This window comes from Syngnathoides biaculeatus, chromosome 8, assembly GCF_019802595.1.
Source record: "Syngnathoides biaculeatus isolate LvHL_M chromosome 8, ASM1980259v1, whole genome shotgun sequence".
Lineage (NCBI taxonomy): Eukaryota > Metazoa > Chordata > Actinopteri > Syngnathiformes > Syngnathidae > Syngnathoides > Syngnathoides biaculeatus.
Window position 1 is genome coordinate 5683658 of NC_084647.1, and position 10286 is coordinate 5693943.

Here is a 10286-nt window from a genome sequence, read left to right on the forward strand (position 1 = left end):
TTTCACTGGTGTTTAATATTCATAATTGTGGAAAATATATTACATTATGAAGGTTTAATCATATATTTGTCATTGCGTCTTAAACCTTCCTGGGTATTCAGATTTATTGCATCATTTTCCCTAAAAGTGTATGTTTACCATGCTTTTTGTCCTGACCGGAAGTCAGAACCTGTTGACCATGTCGGATGCAGAGTGCGGTCTACTTTTTATTCTAAGTCACTCCCTTGTTGCTTTGTCCGCTTTTTAAAAATATTCCCCATGCCTCCGTGGGTGTGAACAGGAGGTTCCGTGCTCCCCTGTCCTGCATGGGAGCTTTCCTCTTCCACTTCACCTGTGTCACATCTTCCCCAATTCCTCACCCGGGGAGATCTGTGGACCTTGCACGAGTGCGGATTTGGAACCAGAACCCCTGGTGCTGTCCCCAAGTGGGCACCTTTGAGGTGGCTGAATGTGCAAATGGCCATGTAATTCCTTGGAAGTAAAGTTACTCAGGGAGTTTGTCCATCTTACTTCCTCACTCAGGTTCTACCATAGATAATACCAAAACAACTAGTTTGCAGCAGACACTTTATTTTTTTTTTTTTACATTAAAAGTTATTACAGCACTCACCACACACCAAAAAAAAAAAAAATTATCCACATGAGCTGCAATATTAAATCATAAAATCAGTACAAACAAGACAGTAGTAATGTTTGTAATCACATTCACCCTTTTTGTCCCTCCCCAGGTAGGTCCGAAGAGTTCAGCGTAACTTTTGTGTAGCATGAAGACAAGCGTCAGTCAAGTGCGCACACGCCCAGTAGAGCAGAAGCTCGATTAAGACCGGGGTGTCTGCTGACGTGCATGGTTTCCGGGGAGGAGAATTTGAGAAAAGTAGCGCGGGTGTCTCGGGTGTGCGCCCTGGCCGCGGCGCCGGCCAGAATTTTCTTTATCCTCAGCAGGACCGTCTCGCTGCAAACACTGGTTTAAATTTACAAATGAATGCAAAGAATGCGGAAAATAAACCGCTACCCACCTGCCGGCGTAGATGCCGGAGGCGAGACACCAGGCGGCCTCGCCCTCCGGGGTCAGGGGCTCTTGCAGGACTTTGCGGGCCAGGCAAAGCGCCGCCGCCGCCAACTGCAAGGGCAGAAAGGCCGCACACTGACCCTCCAGGAGAGACAACTCTAGCAGGTAGCGAGACATCCACACCATCTGGTGGCACAGATGCACAACGACATCTTTGTGTCATTATTTTTCGCCCGCGAGGCTATTTAAAATTAATATTAGAGCTGGGCCGGCGGTATTACAAGTATTACACACTAGTTTGGTTCCATATTAAACGGTTCATTTGTTCAACCTCAGCCCGCAGCTTTGTTCAATTTAATATTTTCGCCCTCTGTGAATTTCAGTTTACTAACTAACAGTCCCAAATATTTACAGAAGTTCAGCACTGTGTGTATATATATATATAGTTTATACCTGCATCAAGACTACCGGTAACTAATGCTTACATTGATAACTTGCACTTAAGAGGAAAAAAAGAAAAATATGACTGATGCATTTCCAGTCCTGTAGGTGGCAATAATCGCCACATTAATTTTCATACTCAATTTCCCCACAACATTATCTGCTGAGTGTAGCTCAAAATTTCTCCCCAGTGCAAGCAGACGAATCAGTTTCACAGTCTGCACCAAAAGCGGGCTTATGGGGGCGTTTCTAGAACAGCGCGTACTAAAATTAGTCTACTTTTGCCCACAAATCACAACCGGATGATCGGAACTCGGCGGCAATAATAAAAATTGCGCGAGTCACCTGAGCACTGCAGCGGGCGACGGAGGCGAGCAGCAGTAGGAAATGCAAAGGGGGACAGAAGGACAAGTTAAACTTCAGCCCAATGAGGACTTTTCTCTCCATGCGGAGCAGCTGTTGCTTGGTGTAGGCGTGGTCCATTAAGTAGCACAGTCCAGAAACCTTTTGAGGGGGGAAAGAGGTGGTCGCTAGTCAGGTTCAAATAAACCGCAGAGCCCGGGGGGGGGTCAGCACACCTCAGGTAGGAGGCACTCCTCTTTCTTAGCAGCCAGGAAGAGGCAGACTACGGCGACGAGCTGCAGCTTGGCCGTGGTCACTCTGAGTTGGCGGAGAGCCCGGTCGAGGAGGTGAATTGCCAGATAGAGGGTCTCCTCCTGGAACTGCATCATCTCCTGAGAGGAAACATGCACACGCCACTTGCAAACCCAATACAGGATGCTAGATTTAAACCATTTCCATTGTTCGTTGCCAGTGTCATCTCCGCTTGGAGTTTTTTTTCTTTGCCAGGTGGGACTGTGTGTATGGCTTGTTTGTATTCAGTCAATGTAAACAGCCAAAAAGCATGTCGCTTGAAATGTGGTTTTAAAAAAAAAAAAAAAAAAAAAAATACACTGGACTCCCACGACTGGCATCGGATCGGGACCCGGCCAGATTGCAACTAGCAAAATTCCACAGATAATTGACCCTTGCTACGCAAAGAACAAAGCTGTCATCCCCCACTCCCTCCCCCCAGAAAAATATTGGAATAAGCGATAACTAGGATAAGGTCCGGCACTCCCGCGACCCTTGTGAGAATAGACAATGCCTGAGACTTGTGCTGTTGGTTGTCACGACAGACGAGACAGATATTCAAAGAGATCATTCTATGGAATACCTGCTAAAAAGACGAGAAAAGATTGATGGATTTCGGCAATTAAACGTGATGGAGGGTGCCCAACCAAATACACACGACTGTGTTGCGATCACTTCCTTTCAGGTAAGAATTATTCTTCTCAAATTACCAAGAAGTATTTATAGTGCCAAATGGGCTCATTTGAGAACTGTGTGCACACACACACACACACACACACAGAAGCGTGTTGAAACTGACGGACTTTTTTTCTTTTTTAAATATGAATCGTCAAATGAGTCCAATGCGTATTTTAAAAAAAAAAAAAAAAAAAAAAAGTCTGTCCCAGTGATGTTTACGTAGGTTAAAGTGTGACCGCAACACACTTCCGTGTACGGGAGCTGAAGCCTATCCCAGCAGTTTATTTATTTTAAATACACATTGGTCACCTTGAGAACAATGCATATTTAAAAAAAAAAAAAAAAAAAGTCACAAGTTCACCGAAGTTTAACCATGTACCAGGAACCGACTCGCTGTCTTTTTTTTAAATTATTTTTTAATCCCCCCCCAATCATAATGAATGAGAGTTTGTGTAAAACCAGGGGTCATTTATTTAAATATTGGTATTTGTATTGAAAAAAAAAAAAAATCTGAGTGGCTACATCACTATGTGGGATTTTTTCTTGATTGAGAACAGATCAGCAACAAAGTATTTGTATGCGTCCAGACTTTTCTGTATAAATCTCGACTTACTCACCAGATCCACATGTAGATCCAGTTGTCCAGGACAAGCGGAAGAGAGTTAACAGTCCACTTTATCATGGAAAACATCGACTTCGGAATTAAATATGGGTCCTCAATGCCAAGTGTCTCTCATTTTTCCACGTACCTTCATTTATTATCACCTTCTAAATGTTTAACGGTATCGGACAAAACTCTGGGCGTCGTGCTACAAGACATTCTCGTGCTGCCTCCAACCGACTTCGCATTGAACAATGCTTTGCTAGACCGTCAATATGGCCAGTCACGCGACTTCGGTGACGTAGGTGCACGAGCCCTATAGCAAAAAACAATTTAGCAGAGCCATGACAGAGTTATCATCCTTTTACACAACTCTGAAAAGTTGTTTATGAGTGCAACTGTGTTTTTGGACAGCGACGTCACACAATTAGATGCCAGACCGCTAAAATTGTCACCCAACAACAACTGACAAGAGTATTTGACGTTAAAACCTCACACGCTCATCCAGACATTCCCTTCCACGCACAAGTTATGCCTCTGATACAGCCTCTGCAGGCAAAATGTTGCTTAACCTGTAAATCTTACTTTAGAAGTACGACTAAAAAAAAAAAAAAAAAAGTGTTTTGAAATGATTACACTGGAGGCCACATACACTCACATGGACTTGAACGAGCCAGTCGACCAGGACAGCCCGAGTGGCGTCAGTGACGTGTTGCGGCAGCTCGGCGTTGGGCAGAGAGTTCCATATTTGACGTCTCTGCGCACAAAAAAAGTAAAGCCTTGATTAAGGGGGCGGAGTGGGGAATACCTCGTTAAAGTTTAAAGCTTCACGGTCATGCCTATAAACATTCTAAAATAGATGTTATGAAAAACACATGTAACGCGATTCACTTCAATGTCTATGTGAAAAAAATAAATTTGAGCGGAGAGCGCGTCATCCGTGCGCAAAGTTGCGGAAGTGTCATTCGACATCCAAGTGGTCACCATATTGCCTGCAACATCAGCAGATGTCACACCGGGACATTTGCCGTTGAAAACGTGTAGTGGCAACTTGCTTTCAACCCTGCGGTGATGTGGCTAATTTGTGCATTTTTTTTCTAACGGGCGCAAGGGGGCACTCGAGCGGAAAAGGTAAGAGTGAGACCGGTGGAATATATGTGCCGAGGAAGTGACTTTTACCAGTCCGGCCCTGTTAGCACTAGCGTGTTACTGCCGTGTCTTAGTGATTTTTACCAGTATGTTTGTGGGTTTTTTTTTTTTTTTTTTTTTAATATATAAATCGGGCCTGTTAACACAGTGGCGCTTGCTTTAGCGCAGCAGCGTTAGCATTAGCGCATTAACTTCCAGCAGGTAAAACTAGTAGAAACTTACGAGACTGCTTGAGTGGGCGTCTGCTACTAATGTCACTTCCTGGTTCTTCTCAAAAACAAATCCCGAGAGGATTTAAAATCATGGTTTGTGGTGGAAAAAAAAACAGATGGGTCCATTGCGGCTGGCTTTTTTTTTCATTGATAACATACTAAAAATCATGCATTGCCTGACAGTGGACCTTTAAAAGGGAGATTGAAAATATTCTTAAACCTTGGAGAGTACTGATGAAAGCATGTCACAGAGACATGTCGTGATTGACAATTGTTTTAAATTGCGTGTGGGAGGGAGGGGGTGTAAATGCATAATTAATCTAAGGACAGCCTTACCATCATGTCCAAGAACATTTCCCAGGCGAACGTACGGTCCCATATGAGGTCCAGCTTCTCCAGGGCGATCTCCACCTCGAGGCGCAGCATGCCGGGCACCAGCGCCTGGAGGCCCTGCAGACTGGGAGGGTAAAGACACAAAGGCTCCTCCAGACATCCATCTGCTGCACACGCGCGTGGAAAATGGGGCATAAAAATAAAAAGCACAAGACGCCAATTTGTTCAGCCACTGATTGTCTCCATTTTTTTTGTTTTTGCTTTGTTTCAACACCTATGACGGGGATGATCCTCCCAGATGAGAAGATCCATGTTTCGTCATTAAAGCCCAGGATGATGCCGTTGCTCATTTTGGCCGATGACGTCCTGTCCTGCAAAAAAAAAAAAAAAAAAAAAAAAAAAAAAAAAAAAAAAAAAAAGTCTGTTACATTTTCTCAAGCCGCTTATCCTCACAAGGGTCACAGGAGTGCTGGAGCCTATCCCAGCTAACTTCTGGCAAAAGGCTGACTACACCCTGAACCGGTCACCACTTTTATCAATATTTCATTTTTATCCACACTTACCGTACATGTTACAATGTTACAACTACCATACAGTACCTCAAGATTTGTTAAAAGTAGCTTTAATTTTGTATTTTATTTTTTTTTATTAACAGTGATGACTTGCCTGGAGGTTTCAAAATGGCAGGAGTTCAACTTAGAAACTGGTTATTTCAATTTCCATGCCCCCACTCAGTAAGGTTTAAAATTGTGTAAAATCTAAAACACAATCCAACATTAAGACAAAGACTTCCAAAATTAAAGTATGTCACTGTATAGAGGGGCAACACAGGTACCCATCTGGTTTCTGGTTCCCACCAGCCTGGGAAAAAAAAAAAAAAAAAAAAAAACCTCCACTGACTGCCAGCAAACCGTGGACCCGCAAAAACAATTTTCAAAAATTGGATCAACACAGAAATTGTATTACAGGCAATCTGGTCAGTGGTGACCCAAACACGAGCATTTGGTCATGGTTAGGGTGATATAACCACGGTAGTTTTACAATTATATTTTCATAACTGCTACAGTCGTGGCAAAAAAGGAACACAGTAAAACATTTGCTGCATTACAATGTATGGAGAAAAATTTAGAGGCGTGGGTTCAACTGATCAAAAAACGACTGGATGGTTCATTGGCCACCAAGGCAGAAGTCCCCGAAAGCAGATATCCGCCATCTTGATACTCCCAAAACAACTAAGTCGACCTGCGTAGGGACAACGATTAGGCTGTGAGAAAACATTCCACAGGTAAATTAGAAAGATTTACTTTGACACTGTTAAATTTTTTTGTAAAAGTTTTTTTTTTTTTCCTGATGAGCTTAATTCACTTGAACAAAGTTTTGCTTTCGGTTGTTCACTGTTGACTCTCTGCTTCACCTTTACAGGGCGAAAGTTTTTCGAAAAAGTTACGTCAATATTTCCCAAACTTGTGGATAAGCAATTTCATAATACAGAACTATGCAAATTGAACTTGATTTTCAATTCTGAAATAGCGTTACAAATGAACAATGCGTTTCACATCCATTTTCCCATTGAGAGTCCTTATTTCCAAAAATATATCCAACTGATCAACTTAAAATTTAATGTTTTTAATGAAAAAAAATGCGTAGTTTTTTGCAGTGTTAGGATAATAGTGCGTCACTGCATATTTTGGGAAAAGTTAACGTCACAAAAATCAGGACCTAGGTAATATGCAAAGTTTCTTGTTGTCTTTCCTTTGCACTTGGCCTTTTTTGTCTTAACAAGACGAATTAAAAATCCTTCATGTTACCAAAACTGAAAAAATGTCAAAGTCACGCGACCAGTTTTAATTCTACACGCCCCCCCCCCCCATAATCCAACATGTAAACCATGTCCTCCACTCGTTTTGGGAGTACCAAGATGGCGGCCTATGACTTCAAGTAATCGACATACCACTAGATGTTTATGCACTAACATGTTTGTTTGTTTGTTTGTTTTTTAGATCAGTGGTGGACTATTTAAAAATACGTAACAAATGACACGTGAGAAAAATTAAAACATCCCAAAATACTTCAATTTGTTACCAACTTTGACCCGTGTTGAGATTCTAATTTATCATATTCTGAAATATTTCCGAGATGAAAATGGAAGACTTTTTCTTAACCACGCTGACCTTGAGTAAGTCCAGCAGGGGCTCGGAGACGCAGAATCCAGTTGTCACACTCGGAGACGGAATCCCACCCCCCCGCCAGCCCGCTGCAGCTACTTACGCACGACAGCCGTCGCAAAACCTGCAACGCGAAGCGACGCCATGCTGGCGCCTTTAAATGGAGGGAGCTCAGGTGAGCCGGCCGGCACTAATTGGCGTGGTGACGCCACAGACCGGTAGCCAGCCGACGAGTTCCGGTTGAGAATTTTTTTTTTAACTCACCTGTCGGCACATTTAAAATGAATTTATAAATTAATCTTTTATATTAATTCAACACATTTACATTTTGAAATATTTGGTCTACACAGGGTATAATATATATATATATATATATATCTTTTTACTTTCACTGTACTTTATGAACTGTGTCAAACATACAGGTTGTGGGCCAGAAACGGTCCACTGGGGTCTTCAATTAACCAAACGTGTTTTTGGAAAAACCAAGAGCTGAGAGTGGAACCTGAAACCTCCGCACACTGACGCAGATCAGATTAGTGCTGCCTACTAGTATTGTATAACACCCATCCATCCATCCATTTTCTGAGCCGCTTATCCTCATAAGGATCGTGGGAGCGATGGAGCCGATCCCAGCTATTTTAGGGGCAGGAGAACTGGTCGCCGGCCAATCGCAGGCCACACGTAACGGATTCACACTACGGGCAATCCAGAGTCGTCAATCACTCGCTAGCGTTCCACCGATGCATGATAAACAAATCCCAGTTCCAATGAAGTTGTCTAAAATGTACACAAAAACAGAATTTGCACATCCTTTTTATTTATATTGAATTGACTCTACAAAAAAAATGAAAAATAAAAATAATTTTCAAACTGATGACATTTTTTTTTTTTTTGCAAACATTTATCTCATTTGGCGGCACAGTGGATCAACTGGTAAAACGTTGGCCTCACAGTTCTGATGACCTGGGTTCAATTCCGGCCCCGCCTGTGTTGAGTTTGCATGTTCTCCCCGTGCCCGTGTGGGTTTTCTCCTGGTACTCCGTTTTCCTCCCACATCCCAAAAACGTGCAACATTAACGGGACACTCTAAAGTGCCCCGAGGTGTGATTGTGAGTGCGGCTGTTTGTCTCGATGTGTCCTGCGATTGGCTAGCGACCAGTTCAGGGCGTACCCCGCCTCCTGCCCTTTGACGGCTGGGATAGGCTCCAGCACTCCCCGAGACCCTCGTGAGGATAAGCGGGAAAAGAAAATGGATGGTTTTCTTAAGTGTTCCTGAGCACATGCGGCAATAGCTTGAATTTGAAGACGCCGGTTTTTAATCTCGTGCAGTCCGAGGGATCAAAGGTCAAAGGCATGTGTGTGCATTATCTCCTTTTGATGCTGAAGAAATGTTGAAATTGACGTCTTCTGAATATTTAGTGACTGAGCATTTAATGTAATTACAATGAATTAAATGTTGAAGTATGGCCGGGTTGCAACGTGACGTCGCACTTGTTCAGCCGGTGTACTTGACCGCCATCGTTGCAGACAAGCGGTCAGCTGCCCGTCCTCGTCACTCCAGATTTTTGTTGGCGTCTACGGATGCGTAAAATCGGCGAAACAGACATTGGGAAGCTATTTTTCCGTGTTTCAAAGGTCAGATCGCACGGAGAAGATACAATGGCGTTATCGCAAAAAAACGGCAACAAATTGGCTTGCAAATATACGACGCGCAGATCTGAATGACGCTCGAGTGCGCGAGGCTATTCGTGGTTACTTGAAAGTTCTGACAAGCATGCGTATTTCTAGTGTCCGGATATTTGACTTCAGGGAAGTCTTTCGGATCCTTTGAATGTACCTCGTCGTGGAGAGTATACGGATCGATATCTTCAAAGTTTGATCTCCTGTACATATCTAGCTTTGGCGGCGTCGTCGGGTGAACTTATGTTGGCAGAAAACATTCGCCGTAGAAACGGCGGCGATTATCGTGTGATTGCAACCCAAGCATTAAGTTGGCCTCTACGTTTAACCGGTATAAAATGTTTTACACACATGCACACAAAAATGTCAGTTCAGTAAAATGTTTACTGGCACATTATCATTGCAAATGTCATAAGGTACTATATTGTAGCAGGTTTCATTCATTACATTGTCTTGCCAACGGCGGGCCGGTACTGTCCAATATGGCAATTTCCTGCCTTTAAAAAGTTTGTTTTTTCCCTGTACTTGCCCTCACTGAACAAATTATGAGCAAAAAGAAAAAACAATAATAATTATTAATAATAAAGAATGCAAAATGTCTAGTTGCACCAGCATCTGGCGTGACAATCACAACTGATGATCACATTCAAATACACAAAAGAAGCAAGATAAAGCTGCAAATCAAATTCGGCAAAAAAAAGCTTCGCACCTCCCACTCGTGCTGCATTCACAAAAGTTTCTTTTGGTATTTACACGATAATAGCGAGGAGGCACTTGTTGCGCCAGCGTGTGCCCTACAGAAAGAGTTCCACTTGCGTGTTCGGCCGTCAAACGTTGCGTTAAAGTGTGGCCAGAGGTGCGGTTCAGTGTATGGCTTCGCGAGCGAAACAAAACGTTCCAAAAATAAATTTCAGTGGTGCCCGGTTTACGGCCGCGGGAGCAAACAAAGGCAAGTCCACGGTGGAGTCCATCAGTGCGGCGGTTTGAATGTCCAAAGATGGTAGCCCGCTAAAATGGGGCCACGAGGCGGTGAAGGCGGCGCCTGAGCTCGTGAGACCAACGTGCTGGAGTTGTCAATGGGAGACCCGAAGCCATTTGATCGCAGCGAAGGGGTGGGGGAACCACTTTCCGGTTTTATTTCAAGAGTCCGACGAGAGCCACACTTGATTTAGGAAAAATACTTTGCAAGTTGCAACATTGTGTCTCTGGAGAGCTAGAGAAAGCCTATGACAGAGTCCCAAGAGAGGAACTGTGGTACTGCATGCGCGAGTCTGGCGTGGCGGAGAAATATGTTACACTAGTAGGGGACATGCAGGAGGGCAGCAGAACAGAGGTGAGATGTGGCGTAGGTATGTGCGAAGAATTTAAGGGGGAGGTGGGACTGC

General features: G+C 43.5%; 1 protein-coding gene across 1 annotated transcript; it reads right to left on the bottom strand.

Moving 5' to 3' along the window:
- Positions 1–573: 573 nt before the first annotated feature.
- On the bottom strand, positions 574–7314 carry ccnp (cyclin P). Its single transcript, XM_061827055.1, has 8 exons — positions 7228–7314; positions 5331–5427; positions 5060–5223; positions 4015–4119; positions 2029–2184; positions 1796–1954; positions 1017–1195; positions 574–961 (listed from the first exon to the last, which is right to left on the bottom strand). The coding sequence occupies exons 2-8, from the start codon at positions 5404–5406 to the stop codon at positions 778–780; spliced, it is 1023 nt and encodes a 340-aa protein (XP_061683039.1). The 5' UTR covers positions 5407–5427; positions 7228–7314; the 3' UTR covers positions 574–777.
- Positions 7315–10286: the final 2972 nt, after the last annotated feature.